At 39.7% G+C, this 18,843-nt stretch overlaps 1 protein-coding gene across 1 annotated transcript in view; it reads right to left on the bottom strand.

The window, feature by feature from the left end:
* Positions 1-3,003: 3,003 nt before the first annotated feature.
* The window catches only part of LOC122817074 (lysosomal protective protein-like), a 337,956-nt gene continuing 322,116 nt past the window's right edge, over positions 3,004-18,843 (bottom strand). Inside the window, exons 14-15 of the mRNA XM_044090226.1 lie at positions 10,836-10,934; positions 3,004-4,604 (exon numbers count right to left, since the gene is read on the bottom strand). Of these exons, the coding sequence (XP_043946161.1) occupies positions 4,521-4,604; positions 10,836-10,934 (183 nt within the window). The 3' untranslated portion in view covers positions 3,004-4,520. The remainder of the gene's footprint in view (positions 4,605-10,835; positions 10,935-18,843) is intronic.

Below are 18,843 nucleotides of genomic sequence, written 5' to 3'. Positions count from 1 at the left end.
TGATGTAATATGGAGATGTGCTCTGTTTCAGTACTGAACCACTGACTTAATTTAGAGACATGCTCTGTGTCAGTATTGAGCCACTGATGTAATATGGAGATGTGCTCTGTTTCAGTACTGAACCACTGACTTAATATGGAGATGTGCTCTGTGCCAGTATTGAACCACTGACTTAATATGGAGATGTGCTCTGTGTCAGGATTGAGCCACTGACATGGAGATGTGCTGTGTGCCAGTATTGAACCACTGACATGCCACTAACTTAATATGCAGGCGTGTTCTCTGTCAGTATTGAACCACTGACTTAATATGGAGATGTGCTCTGTGTCAGTATTTCTTCTCGAGTCATTCCTACGTTTTCACCAGACTGGAAGAAACATGAGAATAACAAATGTCAATGCACAGTATCAAATATGCATGTGTAGCTTTATTCACAGACTCATAATTGGACCTTGATGCTGGCATGTGTACAGTGACTTCTGACTTTATCTGATGTGAGCAGTTCCACACTGTTACACATTGTGAGTAATTTTATTACCTATTTTCATTCCATTTTCTGTTTCTTTTTTAAATCTCAGTATATCTGACTTTTGATGCCAGGATGTAACATCCCACATTTTACATTATGACTGCAGAATATAACTTTGTATTAATTTGTTATACCTATTTAACAGTAGATTTTTTTAGTGATTTATACTATTAAGATAATTTAGTAGTAACTCCTCTTCAGAAGTGAGTAATGTAGGGTTTACCTAAGGCTGGTTTCCTTTGATCATATTTGTGAAACTGGACTGACCAAACAAATCCATCTCTGGATAAATCCTGCATTACGCAAACCCAAATGAAAGGTATTGCTATTAAGCAGTACCATTATTTAAAAAAGAAAATGTTACAGTTGCAAAATAGTGGCACATTATAACATAACTTCCTTCATTTTCTGTCTTCTGTCGTACAGAGTAGTGCCTATGGTGTCTTGGTGATGTACTATGCATATCCCTGTATACATACATGATGATGTATGCAGAGCACATCACTGCTTTACTGCAGTTGCTGACACTTTTTTGCTCCCCAGCACTCTGCCACTGAAATACCCTCATCACCTATTAGCACATTTCATTCCTCTCTCACACCCTTCTATTTGCAAGGATGGCTCAGGCTGAATCCTACTATGGCACTGTAGGTAGGTCTTAACTCTCCAGGGAGAGAACAATTGTTCTGTCTGTTGCCTCTGAGACTGTCAAATTGCCTCCCTTCACCTCCTTATTTACTCAGGCAGGGGTCTGGCCAAATTCTGCAGGTGGGTCCTGCCTCTTCAGTAAGAGAGGAACCTTGTAGTCATTCTTCCTGTAAGAACTGACATTCCCTGTAAGAGAGGTGATAGCCATGGGTCAGGTATCATATAAATGACTAAGGGAAGGGATTATGGGGACCTGCAAGGGAAGGGAACCCTAACTGGGCACAGTTAGGATGACATTACAAGCATCACTGTCCATGTTGTCAGCTTGCTCGTGCCCCCCCCCCCCCCCCGGCCATCATGTGCTAATCTATCTCTATCAGGAAATCATGCTTCCGTTAGGGTGTTCTCCAGCATTAGACAGAGTCCCAACCTTTTTCCACTTTACAGATGAGCTAAAATAAGTAATTCAATCCCACCAATAGCTCCACCAACTCCTGAGCTGCTATTAAACATGGATTGTGTGGGTGACTGTCAGGGCTCCATTTCTCTATGCCACAGAGCTGAGACCACAATTTATTTTTAAAGGGAGATGAGCACACAGGCAATACATATGGCGTGGGCATGAATCTCACAGTCTTCCAAAGAATGATTATACTCTACTTAAGCAGTTTTAAAAAGGTGTGTATATATATATATATATATATATATATATATATATATATATATATATATTTGTGTGTGTGTGTATCAGTAAACTGTGAACACTCACAGCAAACATAAAGTGATCATGTTGCACTGAATTGTAAAATGATGAACATCAAAAAAGCAAAACTGATTTTTTTGTAGGGGCAAGCCCCCTGAACCCCCTGCTAATTATATATAGTAGCTCTGAGATTGCACATCATCAGGCTAAGGGCAAATTGTCTTACCTGTTGCAATGCAATCCAATACAAAAGGCTGCCAGCAGAAGCTCCATTTAACAGAACATTCACTCATATGAGCATTTACTTTATATATATATATATATATATATATATATATATATATATATATATATATATATATATATATATATACACACACACACACACATATATCTATGAGTTCTGTTCAAGTGATTGAGTGTTTATGAGTGGTGAAAAATATCAGCAAAAGTGGTCAAAAATGTAAAGATTTCAAATTGCCAGTCTTTTCATGTGCCAGATCATGGAACAGCAAAGATAGGAATTTCCCTTTCCCCGCTGTAGTCTAATTTCTGAGTTGCTATATTTAAGTAGTGGGGAGAGGAATTGCCCTCCTGCAAAAAAAAAAAAAAAAAGTTTTGAATTTGTTCAGTTTGTTTTGTATTTATTTCAAATATTTCTTTTTTAATTACTTTTTTGAGTACTTCATATTCAAACTTTTGTTTTCAAGCAGTTGACACAGGTTCACATGCTCACTCACACAACACACACACACACACACACACACACACACACACACACTGGTGGCCGTATTATTAATGCTGTTAGAGCAGCAGTAATAGTTTAAACCAGACTTCTGGTAAATGCTTGGTTTGCAATGAGTATGCTCAGGTGAATGACCAGTCATTATTCCTGTTTTTAAATACTTACTGTTTTATATTGTATAATGAAGTTTTTACCCTTTGCTTATGCTTGGCAAGGAATAGACACTGCTAAACTCTCAAGTCACAAGTCATGTTTTCAGTCATTTTTACAGTCAGTATTTTGAAACATTTTAAAGAAAATTATACAAAATGGTCTACCTCTCTACCTTCACTGAGATAAACATCAGAAGGCAATAGAAAACCATGAACAGATGTAAACTTCTCAACTAGCATTTTATTTACAACTGTAAATAAATCTTCAAACATAAATAGCATAAATAAAACCCACTTGTGGAGTTCAAAGTCACAACAAGCTGCAAGTTTTCCCCTCTTTTATCAGCTTCACTGGTACAACTCTTGCTGTTTGTGAAGAAACATCTGTCTTCAGTTTTGGCAGAACGGATCTGCTTTTCCTACTGCAGAGGCTTACTAAAGTAATAGTGAGATTTCCCAGTGTTGCACATATAAAAAAGCCTCATGCTGAGAAGAGAGGTGATTAAAATTGTACAACTGTTCATTTAGGAAACATTAAAGCATTTAACAACTGAGTAAAACTTTGTCTCTGTATCTTTTACTTAACGAATTCTATAAAACAGAGAGAGAAGAGGGTATTAAAAAAATGTGGTGTGGGCAGAAGGTAAGGGTTCAAAAATTGCTGATGCGCACAGATTCTAGCTATTACATGAAAATCTGTTTATTTACATAAACAGAAAGTGGAAACAACACTATTCACTATATTATTCATTTTGTTCAATGAATAGTACACAGCCAGATTCCATAAAATCCCTGCCATACTATTACATACATTCCAGATCATGTCAGTAACTTACATTTATTTATGCTTTCTGCCTAGATGTATTAAAAAACGTTCTTATCCCAAGGTAAACTGCAGATAAATGTCAGGTTCCAAACCAACTATTATTATAAAAACACAGAGTAAGCTCTTTTCCTCTTTCATACAAAGACTTCATTAGACTAACAATAAAACTGATTAAATTCAATAAATATTGTTATGTAAGTTAAGTGGCAATTGTCACATACCCTTCAGTGCTTTATATATTTTGGCTTCAACTTGTGCATAATATTGACCACGTCACTGAATCCTGGCTTTACGTATACATTAAGATGCACCTGCTAATCAAATTAATGTCTTGCATATTTTCCACACCACCACCTCTCATTCACATTTAGACAATCTGCATCATAAAAATAAAATTCTTTAAAACCTGCACATACACCTTAAAGCTTAAATAACTGCCTAGATCTAGTGAGTATGAGTGAGGGAAAGTGAGGCCTTTCCTCCACCGATGAATGACAGAGCTTTGCCCCTCCCCGAATGGATCACAACACAGGATTTGAGTAGTATATATCACAGCTTCCTTACTAAGACAGTCGCCGTGTTCAGGAATGAGACTGTACATTGTCCATATACTGCCCCTTTGAGAGGTTTAGGAAATTACCCACCAAATCCATGAAAAAGAACCATGATGAGAAGGAAGATGCTATTAAAAATAAATATGATGCTTGTACTACAACTTATCCAGGGCTAATGCTGTCATGCAGGAGAGACCATGTTTGAAGAAGGCATAGCAAAAATAAACAGGAAAGTAATGAGTCATATTATCAGTGAAAATCTGTTTCCACTCTGCACAAAATGGAGAATACTAAAGCAAAACCTAGTCGCTTCTTGAATTTGTTTCCACTACCACACCCAGCTAGTCAGTAATCCATGCTTCTTTAGTAGGGCTTGCCGTTAATGAAGCGACTGAACATTGTAAATGCAGCTTTAGGGTTGTCTGCAGGGACCATGTGTCCAGCTCCCTACAAAGTAAACAGTAGAAAAATTCATGAGCTTCTTGGTAGGATGACATGCTCTCACAAAACTCAGAAGCTACATTAAACTATAAAAAATGCAAAACTTTCTGACTAAAATTATACAGATACATGCACAAACATGAATGCATATGGTGTAAATACACTTCACAAATATTCAATTCCTTAAGTATTGTCCCCTTGCTAAAAAACACCAAAATACAAAATGCTGCTAGCCATTTTCCATGGGAAATCAAAGCTGGTGCAATTTATTTGTGTGTACCTGCAATGATTCCTTCTTTTTTTGAGGTTTCTCCTTTCTTCGTGTTTATGACACCATAGAGTTGGTATGTAAGGCTTGCACTCTTCATGGGGTGTGCAGGGAGCTTGCTTCCCCACAAAAAAAAAAATGCTTACAGTTTCATTTTTATTATTTTTTTTGTTCTTGTGTTTTTTTTATATATATTTGTGCAGAGCAGTAGTTAGCTCACGTGTTGCTTGTTTCTGCTTCCCAATCTAATGTGTTGATAACAATTGTTTACCAAATGTGACCATATATCACTTTTTTGGCATTTCAGTTTAGTCCTTTTTTAGCACACCATTGGTTTGTAAGGATTATCATTATAGCAAATTTTGTATTATGGGGAGAATAGACAGTGACGCTCAGCTTACAATCAGTGGCAAACTTAGGTTTGGAGGTCAGAGAAGTATATGCCAAAAGGATGGGTCCAAATAATGAGCCCTGAGGTACACCACTAGATTCCTTTTTACTTGAGATGGCACCTGACTCCTTAACTATGTAGGATTTATACTTACAGAAACCACAATGATACAGCATCTCTCTTTATACTGTGATGCTCCCTGCACTTTCTCAAAGTTAGGGATGTTAGGGATAATTTTGATTGGCTTCTCCTATCAGCTGCTTTCCTCACAGAAACACCCTCCAGACTGCCTTACTTCTTTCTTCTGATAATTTCTTCTAGAGTCCTCCCAGAATTCTCAGTTCTACAACTTAGGGTACAGCCAGTCTCCCACTTACAGTAGTTCAAGATCTTGTCACCTTGGTCAACAACTCCCACTCATTTGATCATCGTTTCATATCATTAACCAGGAAATCCTTGTACCTAGCACAACTGATATCTAAAGGCATCTCATCTATGTCAAAGAAGTTATTATTCCACTGTACTCAGCACTGATTAGGCCAAATATAGACTAGAGTAACTCCTTCAGAATGTACCTATCTAGACATACCATTCAGTTAGAAAGGCCACAGAGGTTTGTAACAAAAAGGATTACTGGTTTAAAGACCCTTGACTACATGTGTATTGCATTCCATGCCATTAAGGACCCAGCCTCCTTGATCTCTTGCATCTAAAGAAGGCAAACAGCTCCATAAACATTTGAACTAAGGATTTAAATCTCCACCATTATATGAATAAAACACAACAGAGAAAGAAGTCTATAATCCATTTACTCCATCTCTGAAAGCATTTGCCCTTACATATTAACAGAGTGACACTCTTACATTCTTCATGAATGGACAAACCAGACATGACCTGCTTTGCTCTGGCATAAGTATGAGGTACTTCATAAAGGTGGCAATTGTCAGGGTGCACACAGTCTCCCAATTTCCTAACCTTGTAATTCCTGTGATACTATGAACTGTGTGAAGTGATTTCCCTAGGTCAGGTTGAATTATGTAAAGCTTACAGAGTACTGACTTTTACCAAGTAAAGAATTTTGTTTGAAAATAAGGGATGAATTCATAGTCACTGCAGTTATGTGTGGTGGGAATTTGTGTTACCTGCTTTCCACGGACTGTTGGCAAAAAACAAATTGCAGTAAAATATGACAGACTTAAATGTATTGACATAAACTGGGGCTAATTTATGAAGCTCCTATGCAAATGAAGGTCAGCTGACCTGACGTCTAAGAATCGCACCATTGCATAAGTGTGTATCCATTTCAGTAGGCATAAAATGACTTTGGCTTTTCATGGGTTAATGCTTCAGCTTATAGCAGTTCTCAAGCACAGCAAACTATGACATACTTTTGAGATATATTTGTAGTATATTAGCAGTTAATAGAACATTACTTTAATCTACTACTGTATCCCTAAGACCCATACAGCACGTTACAAAGCAATATCAATGACTTTCTTGAAAGGGGGCGCAAAAATAAATAATAAATAAATAAAAATTTATTAATGAACTGCCTCCACATCATTAAGAATGTCTGCATCATTAAAACAGATTACATTACAAACCTTAAGGCCATGCTATCATAACTGCATCGATTAGCCAAAAAAAAGAGAAAGAAAGAAAGAAATCCTGAGAGCAGTTTGAGTAGATTCATGTGCACAGAAATGCCACACCATTCTTTCAAATCCCGAAGCCCATAACACTGAACGTCAGAATGTCGAGACAAAAATGACAACCATGATTTTTCCCAGGGCAAGGAAACACTTGTGCATCACATAACTAAACCATACTGGCCTATGTAAAAAACACCTAGGAATTATCCTCCACATTCCAAGGTCTCTCACAACATCATTTTTTAGAGGGGTGTTTACACTATAAAATGAGATTTTGAATCATTTACCAAATTTAACAGTATTGCTCTTTTTAGCATTTAGTTTTAGTCCATTTTGTTTCTGTGCACCAGTTATTTATTTATTGCTTTTGTTTACTGAGAAAATCTGACTGAGCAGAGGACCCGTTTTCAGTGGAGGCTCCAATGTACAAACAACAGTAATAGACAGAGTAACACTAACATTTGAAAGGCAATAATATACAGTAGTGTTTGCAACATTTTTCAAAAGATGGAGAACTGCATTTCAAATTTAATTAAGTATGCGGACAAAACTACTGCTGCTACTTTCAAGTACCTCTTACAAGAGGTACAGCGGTGAGAGAACTAGAGTTGAGAAATGGAAGAGAAGGGTAGCTGATGGTGAAGGACTAAAACAAAAAGGGGGACGAGAGTACTTACAGTACAGGTAAGATGTGGATAGGGGCTGAAGGGCAGTGATGCCTTAATCTGCTGCACCACATTTGCACAGCTAGGAGCCAAGTATGTGAGACCTTAGCTGTAGTTTGAACAACTTACTGAGCAGTCTTGCCTTACTGATGCTGGGGGAGGGTGCTGTTCCAGGCTCTTGACACTTGATGGGAGTTGAGGGAACAGTCCAGAGAGTTATTAGGTTTTGATATATTTAGGAGGGCTTTGCAGAAGAGGGTAAGCTTTTGGGTGGGTTGTATGGTTGTACAAGGCTATCTAGAGATGGGCAGTCATTTGATATGTTTATTAGATTGTTTAATAGAATGTGGACAATAGGGAGTTGGAATTATGTTAATTGGTGAGGTAGTTCAAGCCACCGCAGGTATCTAAGGGCCAAACAGTGATGTGATCTATGGGGGAGGTTGGGTGCAAAGGTTGTGACCTTGCTGCAACACTGCTTGACTTTAATTGAGTTAGTTGGATGTTTGCCACTACTGGTGTTGCTTAGAGGAGAGGAGGTGGGAGGAGAACCGTGGTAATATGATATCATGCAGTATAGAGGAGGTAGGAGGAGAATAGTGGTAATATGATACCGTGCAGTGTAGAGGAGGCGGGAGGAGAATAGTGGTAATATGATATCATGCAGTGTAGAGGAGGTGGAAGGAGAATAGTAATATGATATCGTGCAGTGTAGAGGAGGCAGGAGGAGAATAGTGGTAATATGATATTGTGCAGTGTAGAGGAGGTGGGAGGAGAATAGTGGTAATATGATATCATGCAGTGTAGAGGAGGTAGGAGGAGAATAGTGGTAATATGATATCGTGCAGTGTAGAGGCGGTGGGAAGAGAATAATGGTAATATGATATCATGCAGTGTAGAGGAGGTGGAAGGAGAATAGTGGTAATATGATATCATGCAGTGTAGAGGAGGCAAGAGGAGAATAGTGGTAATATGATATTGTGCAGTGTAGATAGCGAGGGTGTTGCCCTATAGAAACTGCTTAGTTTTTGGTGTTATATTTTGCACTGCATGTTGAATGGGGAAGTCAGACTTTAGGTCTTCATCTACGTAAACTCCTAGTAATTAGGTTTGTGTGACAAGTTCCGTTTTGGTACTGTTGGAAGCCGTAATTGCAAAGGATGTTTTACTTATTATCATATGAGTTCAGGTTGTAGCTTCTGCATGTCAGAATGGGATTTGAGGATGACAGCCAATTTACAAGCATGTTAAAAACTAGGCTAAAAGGTTTTTCATTTAGAGATCAGTGAAGTATATGCTGAATATGAGAGTTCCTAGGATAGATTCTTGAGGATCTCTACTGGTTACCTTCATGCTGTCTGGGGATGCCACCTTCCCTATGTGGGTTCTGTCCAACAGCCAATTTGCTATTCACCTTACTAAAGCGCTTAATTTGGAACATATTTAGCTTGTTAATTATGCCACCATGTGGTATGGTATCAAATGCTTTGGTGAGGTCAAGGTATACTGTATGAACAGCATGACCTCTATATATGGCTCATGTTACCTTCTCAAACAAGATTAGCAGATTCATTAGACAGGATCTACTCTTAGCAAAGTCAAACTGTTGGGGATCACGTCTAACTAAGATTTTAATATCTTAGCTTATCAGGTCAGTTATGACCCTTTCCATGGTCTTACAGATGAGGCTTGTCAGCTAATGGGTCACTGTCTTCTGGAATCTGTGGTGGGGCTGGCCTTGTGAAGTGGCATCACATTGCTGTGCACAATACCTCGGGGACAACCTCACGGGCAACACCAGTGGCTAAGCTCAGGTTGAATAGCTGGAAGAGCAGGTCCTATGAAGGAAGTATCTTTTTTTATTTTGGAAAGTACCTTTAGCAAGTGGTATTTTGTAATGGTAGCGGGTATAAGATCCTTTGTATATGTAGGCTTTATGTAGCTGTCTCAGTCGGGGTGAAATTTTCACTGGCTTTGTAAGTTAATATATTCACGATATTTACTGGATCCAAGTAGGAGGTGGTATTTTAAAGATGTTCAGAGCAATGTTAGGTGTTATTTCTTAATTTTTTTATGTACATAAAGAAACGATTTGTAATTATCCTTAGCTTCTGATCCTGGTCTAAGTTCATGGGATGCCTTTGTCTTCCAGATGCTATGTTTCAGTTCCTTCAATGTTTTTTTTATGTTGATTTTGTTTAACATCAACTATATATATATTACAAGCAATATATAAATAATTTTACAAGCAGCATTTTTCAATTTGTTCTAACAAAGCATTTCTAAGCAAATTTTTGAATGAATAAATGAATGAATGAATAGATAAATGAATGGGCAGGTTAAACAATCATTAAATTCATGATTGTATATTTGTGTTCCTTTAAAATAAGTCAATGGTATATATCCATCAAGAAGTACCATCAGAGATGAAACTTCAAATGGATGGTCAAATGACCAAAGGTTAGCATACCTGCTTAGTTTTCCTAGTCTGTGGTTCATATCCATCCTCATAAAAGCATTGTACCTTGCAAACATACTTACAAAATTGAAAACTTGACCTGTGGATGCTGGGCACGGTACTGCAAAGTTCACTTGTAAAAAAATAATGCTGTCAGGAAGGTTGTTTAGATGATCAGATGCATGGGTAACCCATATCAGAGGAATGAGAGGAGATGTAGAGACAGGGCTTGAGAGTCTGTAGGGGCAACCTTACCCAGATGTTGGAATGTACAGCTATTCTGCTAAATTGTATAGCCTGTGAGTTTCACTCAGAATGGCGGGTATGTTCTGCTGCAGAGGTAGGACACTAAAGTGATATAGAAGATGTATGATGCCCAGCACCTCAAGGGTTGAACAGTATAACAGAAGATCAGTACAATGAACAGATGAATGTAAATAGAGTCTGACAGCCAGAAATCAAGAACAAGAAAGGCAAATAACTTCATAAACATTCATTTATGAGCTCATTCATTCATGAGCTGCAGCCTAGCCGAGCAACTCAACAGGTGCAAGGCAGATAAACTAGTCCTGGATAGTGCACCAGTCTGTTGCAGGAGATTAACATTCACACACATCATGTACACCTATGGACATGCTGGAAGATCATCAGATCACCTGAAGGAAAGAAAATGCAACAAAAAGAAAGATTAATCCTGAGGCATCATTTGTAAAACTCTGCCCTATCATTCCATGAATCTATAGCTTGTGGATGCTTACTACATGGTGTTTCTGTTCTGTTTTTTTTTTTTTTTATCATGATACCTTTATAGTGAGGAATGCCAAATCTCTGAACTCCTTCACAAATCCCCCGATCTGTTTGGTGCCCTGTCTATAGAACCATGGCCGGTACTTGAGTTTCTCCTGAAACACACACAAACAGACATAGTTAGGTAACAATAAACAAAATCAGGTGTTGCACAGCAAGGAAAAACAAAAAGAAAAACAATTCCTCTCCCCTATGCATACTACAATGCCTACAATCTGAAGAAATCCAAACAAGTAGTAGTGCCAAGGTAGGCATATAAACCATGCAGTATAAGTGATAATACAAAAGTAACATGTGGCCCAATTTATATGGTTTAGTTTTCCAAAGTAGAGCAGTCTGTTTCTATCAGTTCCATCCATGCTCACAAACCAGGGCAACCGTCAATGTTTGCTTGCCAAATTTGTACTCCGCTTGTGAACACATAGGTTCATGCTTACTTTTTAATAACAGCATATACATTTTATAGCTTATGTATGGCTCAATCAGTGCTGCTTTGTTTCTCTGATTTTTTAATTGTTGTTCCAACTATGGCTTATCCTGCTTTTCCTTTACAGTTTAAGTACAAGGAGATACAAAACTTTACATCAGTGTTAGTTAACAAACTGGAAATGTGGGTATTGCCCAATCTTTAGAATTTCCCTTTAATATTTTATTTTTAATTTTGCCAAAATCCTTGTACTTACCATTACTAAGTCTCATTTGCCTGTGTCTTCCTTTTCAGTGGAACAGCTCTTGACTGTATACAGTCTATCTCCCAACTAAATATATTGACAGAAGCCTGAAATATGTAATGACCTTTGTCCTGAACTTCCAGGTGTGTCTTAACGAAGATGACTTCATGCATTTCCTTATCAACAACTTTATTCCCCAATAAATGAATAGTTAATGAAATAAAAAAAGAGAAACAGAGAGAACTAAATAAATTACACAGATTTGGAAATCCTCTTATCACACATCAACTTCCCCCAGATATTACATTTATATTTTATTTTAATACATTTTTTGTACTAGTATGCTGGATGTGATTTTTACTAGTCTTAAAGTCTGCCACAAACTCATTACTAAAGACTTCTCTGGCATGTCTTTCTAAACAGATTTTGTTAATGAAGTAATATAAGTGTCTTTCAAATCACCATTATTTGTGGTTAGTGTTAGCTGTTATTTGCTGTCTGAGTTTAAATATCACAACAAAATAAATGGCAGAAAGTTTAGTGAGCAGCAACCTTCACTCCTGGACCACAAATGCTCTATGATGCTTTATGGTATCAGCATGGCCAGTCTTAGGGATATATTTTGGGATGTGTTTGGCCCAAAAGGGCCCCGCTCCTTCAGGGGGGTTCTGCACCAGGCTATGACAGGCAGAACCATAGCTTGCACATTTGATGCCCAGTGCCACACCCTGATTTGGCACCCCTCCAGGTCCTGAAGCTGTGCACCCTCACACTCTGCACGAGAGCAAAAAAAAATGTCCCTTCTCTGATTTGACTATCCTCCCTTCTCTAAGGAGGAGTGCCAGGTCCTAATGACTCATGTTTTATAGGCCTATTTACTTGAGGAGTTCATAGGTTCATAGGTGTGTACTAGGCTAATGGCCCTGGGGCCTTTACACGTCTAGCCATAGGATTACCCTGGCACAGTGCCACCCGACCTTAGTTCCCAGCACCTCTGCCAAGTAGAGCCACTGGAGTTATCCCAGGGGTGAATTTTCTATTTTCCATCCTTTCATCAAGATTTCTCTTGAAGAGGATCAGCAATGTACTCTGCTTGACATGTATGGGAAGTCTGTTACATAGCACGGGCAGTCTCTGGGTTATGAACCTGTCCCTCCTGCATCTCCTGTTAATTGTGGTAATGAGGTTGAGGTCTCTAGAGTGTGCGGCACGGAGGGATTGGGATTTTTTTAGATGTAGCATTTCTAACAGAGCTGGGTCAGACATGGCTTTGTAAGTCAAGCAGAGATTGCCTCTAAGTAAAGAGAATAGTTGGAGTTTTTTGAGTCTGTCCATATAGGACAAGTGTTTAAGGCCTAGGATCCTCTTTGTGAGGTACTTTTGCAGACTTTCCAGTTGTTGCAGGTGTCTAGTGAGGTACATGCCAAATGGGGCATTGTACTCGATGATTGGCCTAATGATGGAATAGTAGAGGGAGAAAATTTCCTCTTTCTTCCTGGATGCAAAACCTTTAGTAATGAGATGTGCCACATAGAAGGACTTCCTGACCACAGTGGCAATGTGGTGATCAAAAGAGAGGTTGCTGTCAACCTGTGTTCCCAGATCTCTTATAACACCTTCTGTGTTCAGTGGACTACCATCAATGTGGCAATTCATGGGAACAAGGTTTTTCCCTAAAGGGGATGATGACACATTTTTTAGCATTGAGCTTAAGGCCATGGTTCTGACATCAGTCGTTGGTCTCAGTGAGGCCATTCTGTAGGCTGTCAACATCACTTGGGGAATTAATAATAGCTCCCAACTTGCAATCATCTATGAACTTTGTCAGCCAGAGTCCCCTCATGTTGGCCTGGACTTCAGAGAAGTAGATACCAAACAGGAGAGGACCCAGGACCGAACCCTGTGGGACTCCACTCGTGACTAGTCGGCAGTCTGACAAGGAGTCAGCTGCTTTCACACTGTGGGTTCTATCTGTGAGCCAGTTTGCAACCCACCTAGTGATATAGGGGTTGATGCCAAGCTTAGTGAGTTTATCTATGATTCCTGAGTGGGAAATGGTATCAAAAGCCTTGGCCAGATCAAGGTAGGCTATATGAACCACCTTACCTTCATCCACAACTCTGGTGACTGACTCAAGGATGATCGACCCTTCACAAAACCAAACTGTGTGGGATCCAGAGTTTGGAGATTCCCTATATCTTTGTTTGTTTATTAGGTCCATGATGATGCATTCCATAGCTCTGCAGACTCATCAGGCTAATGGGGCGATAGTTCCCAGGGTCTGTAGTCACTCCTTTGTGGAGAGGGATGACTGTAACAGTGCGCCATTCAGTAGGGACAAAGCCTGAGGTGAGGCTGTGATTGAACAGGGCACACAGGTAAGGTGCCAGTTCACTCTGTGGTTCATGTAGAACACAACCAGGGATATTGTCAGGTCCCATAGAAGCTATATTCATGGCCTTGGGCAGTGCTATTTTAACCTGTGCAGCAGTAATACTGGGTGCCTGGCAATCTAATGGCACTGTGATTGGTCCTTTGGGGGGTAAAGTTGACACTGAATCTGTCGGCCAGTATACTGGCAATATCTGTTGGCTTGGTATAGGAGGTACCATTGTGCAGTAGCTCAGAGCAAATCTGGGTATTGTCATGGAGATTCTTTACATAATTACAGAAGTCCTTGTGGTTGTCTTTACTATCTGCTGCAATTCTGTTTTCATAGCTAGCTTTAGAGGATTTGATGAGTGATCTCAACTTTTTGATAAGGGAGTTTTTCCAGACTTGGGACTTCACCTTATTCTGCACCAGATTCCTCCTTCTGTTGTAGAGTTTGTTTATGGCAGGGGACCACCAGAGTGGCTTCCTTTTTTGGAGGTGAGCATCTTGGTTCTATTGGGTATGACGAGATCCATGCATTTGTGTACGTGTTCGTACAGTGCATTGGTGTATGATTCTGCGGTCATGCAACTATTCTCCATTTGCATGGGTGCCGTGAAGTTAACCACCTCTGTTCTTAGGAGCCCAAAGTTAGCTTTGGAGAAGGTTTTCATAGTGGTTACCTTTGTGGGGGCGGGGGGTGGATTTCAAAGGTGATTAGTTTGTGATCAGATATAACCAGGGAGGAGACAACTATTGGTGTAGAGCAATGGTCACCCATGTTAGTAATGACCAAGTCAAGGATATTGCTACCTCTAGTGGGGGTAAGAACTAGCTGGTCCACGGCATTGGAATTAATGAACTCCAGGAATCGTTGGGCAAGTGTATTGGTACATGAGTAGTTTACCCAGTTAATGGAGGGGTAGTTGAAGTCACCTAGTAAGAGAGTGTTAGGTTGGACCCTAATATTCTCTAGGATGCTTAGGAACGTGGAGTGTGAGTCTTGGGACATGGTTGGGGACCTATAGCAGGCTACGACATGAATTCCTGTCTTACCCAATGTTAGCTGCACCTGAAATATCTCTGATGCATTATGTTGGGCTACCAGTCTGGAGGTGTGCACATCCTTTATGAATATGGAAACACCACCGCCTTTGGAGCTTCGGTCCAATTTCTGGGGCCGAAAGGTGTGGAATGAGTTATAGCCTGGTAGTGCTGGGGTGCTTTCTGCTGCCTTGAACCAGGTCTCTGAGCACAAATGTCGATGTTCTCCATTTTAAGGAGTGCTTTGAGTGAGTGCATTTTGAGATTTAGACTTCTAGCGATGAGCTGCATGACCCTCATATTGCATTTGTTTGTAGCTGTTACGGTGGCAATTTGGTTTTTGGAACTCCACCTAAAAAAGGCACTATAGGGGTTGCAAGAGCCTTGGCCAGTATGCAGAAGCCCAGGGGTGACAGATACAGGCCATCTCTGGCAAAGCATCGAGGTCTGTCAATCATGTCATCCCAGGCAGACAAAAACTGGATCCCCTTAGAATGACACCAGAAACTTAGCCAATTGTTGAAATCAATAATTTTCTGCTTGTGGTGGTGCTGTGGTAGCATTGTCACCTCACAGTAAGACGCTGTCTGGTTTGATTCTCAGCTAGAGGGTCTTCTGTGTGGAAACATGCATGAATGGGCGTACCTTCATTGAAGGTTGTGCGTCAGGCCTGGCAAGCCAGTACGTAAAAATCAACTGCCAATCATTAGCGGACTGGAGTTCCGCTGTGGCGACCCCTGACCGGAAAAGCCGAAAGACACAAACAAACTGTGGTATCATTCTGGGTGATGGTAGGATGCTGCTCAGGGCTTGGATCATTCCCGCCTGAGCTACATAACTCGATAGCTCCTCAATGTCTCTTTTCATGTAGTCCTGGGAGATATGTCTCAGGTCATTCACACCCACATGTACAATGACAGATTCGTATTTGTACCTGTTGTTGAGGGACCTGAGTGCATGTGTTATGTGGCAGATCCTGGCACCTGATAGGCAGCTGACTGTTACTTTCTCCTTATTCAACCTAGTGAGTGGGACATCAGTGTGCCTCACTATTGAGTCACCTATGACTAGTGTGTTGAGCATGCTGTTTTGCCTTAGGGCTTTGGTTGAGTGGCACAGTATTTAGGAGAGTGAAAATTAAAAAAACAAGCAAACAAATAAAAAAACTGAGTCTGCTGGTTGCTCCCCTGTAACACTTTGACCCCAGGGTGGCTGCTCCTTCACTTCATCCTATGCTACTGATGACAGGGTCATTATGCCTTATGTTGCCCAGAGATTTGTGTAAGAGGCAGTACTGCAAAATGCAGGGCTTTTTCCTACTAATAGTCTTGCTCGTGTCATAGTTACAAGTGTTGACAGTGAAGTGAACCATATAGCTCATTATGCATTTATTAGTAACTGTAGCTTCACATGCCTCTTGCATGACTGATGACAGTGTTAACTGCTCACACTCCCATTGTAGCCCATTATTGTTGCTGAGTGCTCAACAGAGTTTTCAATCCAAAACTAGTTGGATTACCCAGATTTTCTATAATACTGTAATTACTGTCTCAGAAATTAATAACACTAGGCTTAATTTAGGAAGGTACTGTTTTCTTATGCTTTCCTTGCTGACATAAAGTTTACGATTGGTTGCAGCTGAATAGAATCACAAGAAATAACTGTGGAATAGTCAGTTTCAGGCAGCATGAACTCAAACAGAAGTAAGCATTAAAAAATTAACAGATAATGTGATGTGCAATCAATTTTGATCACTAAGACTAGTGACACAATGTTACCAGTTCAACGGTATGTCAGAGAAATGCTCTGCAGTCATGGATAAGAGCAAAATAATCCCAGACAAGTAAAGTATGAGGTGTGTGTCTTGATTAGTGGGAGACAGAGACTTAAAAAGTATTCACTTGATTGAAAGTGGAAAAACAGTAACAGAATCATTTCGACTCATAAATGCACTGCAGTGGTATCACAATTCAGACTCGCATACAAAATAGGGGGCAAGCAGAAACATAAAACTAGAAAATGGTTGGACTAGACTGGGGAGGGTTTTGGAGAAAATGTATTACAGAGGGCTAAGCAAATGGTGTGGGTTTTGCATGTTCTCCCTACATCCATGTGGGTTTCCATAAGGCATTTGACATCCTTCCATATTTCAAAGCATGATTATCCCTGATTATAACCTGTGCTGTTTCCCTTGTGAACTGTAATATGTCTGAAAAGGATCTGCAAGTACCATTCCATTTGCCCAGTTTAACAAATAATTAAATATATAAAAATACACTTTTAGAAAGCGTTATAAGTGGGGTTGTATGTTTGCAGTGCCATTTCTAAGAAGAGGCCTGAGAATATTACTATAATTATATGGTTTCTATCTATTCATATATCATGTTATATAATTGTATTAGTATGTCCTGCATGGACTATCTGAAAGCCCTGTCACTATACTCGGCATATTACAGACTGCTAAGAGGTGACCTATGTCTGACATACAAGGCATCCTTCAACCCAATAATGATGGACCTACTGGTATAATTATCAACCATGGGATGGGTAAAGCCAATCTAACACCAAAAGGGGCATGTTAATTCAAGCACCAAAAAGGGAATTGGTTAGGCTTAAAATGGCTCGCAAGGGCATATAGCCTAGTACTTACCTATGAACCTATGAACCTATGATTGTTATTAATCATTCTGAGGAAGTTCATCCATTTAATATGGCCTTGTGGAAACATGCAGTCTATAACAAGGTATGGGAATTAACTAGGTAAGGGAATCCTGCTATTTAGAGCAAGTGTAGGAGATGACTGGAAGCTCAGAAAGGCAGAAATGGGTAATATGAAATGAGAATCTTATAATAAATGTATGGAATCTAGGCCCAAGGATGTCATTGTCCCACTGTACTTGGCCCTATCAAACCAATCACTGAGTACAGTGCCCCCTTTGGCATGTACCTGACCAGGCATATGAAATAACTGGAATGTCAGCAGAGGTTCATAGATTCATAGGTTAATACTAGGCTAACTGCCCTTCTGGGCCATTTTAAGCCTAGTTAGTTATCCCATTTGAGAATCAAACTCTGCACTATGTGTCTGTAAGGTAAACACCTGAACCATTATGCAACCCTTCAGGAAAATAATGTATATCCTAAATAACATGTCCTACAAGGACAGCCTCAAAGCCCTATCCCTGTACTCAGTCTCCTACAGATTGTTGAGAGGCGCTCTATGTCTGGGCTAGAAAGCATTCCCTGATCCGGCTCTGATGGACCTTTTGCACATCCACAAAACAAATAGCATCAGAATTACCTGATATAAGGACTTGAACCTCAACTGCAATATAAATAAGACATATTAGAGGGACAGGCTTCACATCCATGTGATGTAGATTTCTTCTGTAACATAATTCAAGCATAACTTAGACCAGTGGATGGGGAATTGGAAATTTTATCCTGGCTTGGCATCTATGTCTCTAGCAGAGATAGGCAGCCTATAAATGCTTGACCAGCCATGTCTAAGCCTACATATAACTTTTAAAATAACTTTAGGATATCAGAATTGTCAGAAATATTTGGGAAGCATGGCTAGGCTTAAAAATTCCCTCCCCTGGGGTTGATAGCCTAGTAATTACCTATGAACCTATGAATGTTAGAATTTTTTCATGCTCTTCCCACCAGTATTCCCACAATTGTTAAGTGCAGCCCCACTGACTCATTTGGGCAGTACTTCCTGGCATCCAAGGACACTGGGCATGGAAGGTAAGATTGTGGGATTGCATGTGTTGGAAGATTTTTCCAGATGTCATGTTTAGGACTAAGAATGCTTCTTGGGAGTAAAGATGCTGGAGTGGGTATTGCATGCAACAGCTGACACTAACCACTTAGTACTTACAAAGAAAGTGTTTCTTTTTAATTTAATTTAATT

The sequence above is a fragment of the Protopterus annectens genome, chromosome 12.part0, assembly GCF_019279795.1.
Source record: "Protopterus annectens isolate FY-2018-M chromosome 12.part0, PAN1.0, whole genome shotgun sequence".
In the NCBI taxonomy this organism is placed as follows: domain Eukaryota; kingdom Metazoa; phylum Chordata; order Ceratodontiformes; family Protopteridae; genus Protopterus; species Protopterus annectens.
This window is presented reverse-complemented; position numbering and strand designations above follow the sequence as displayed.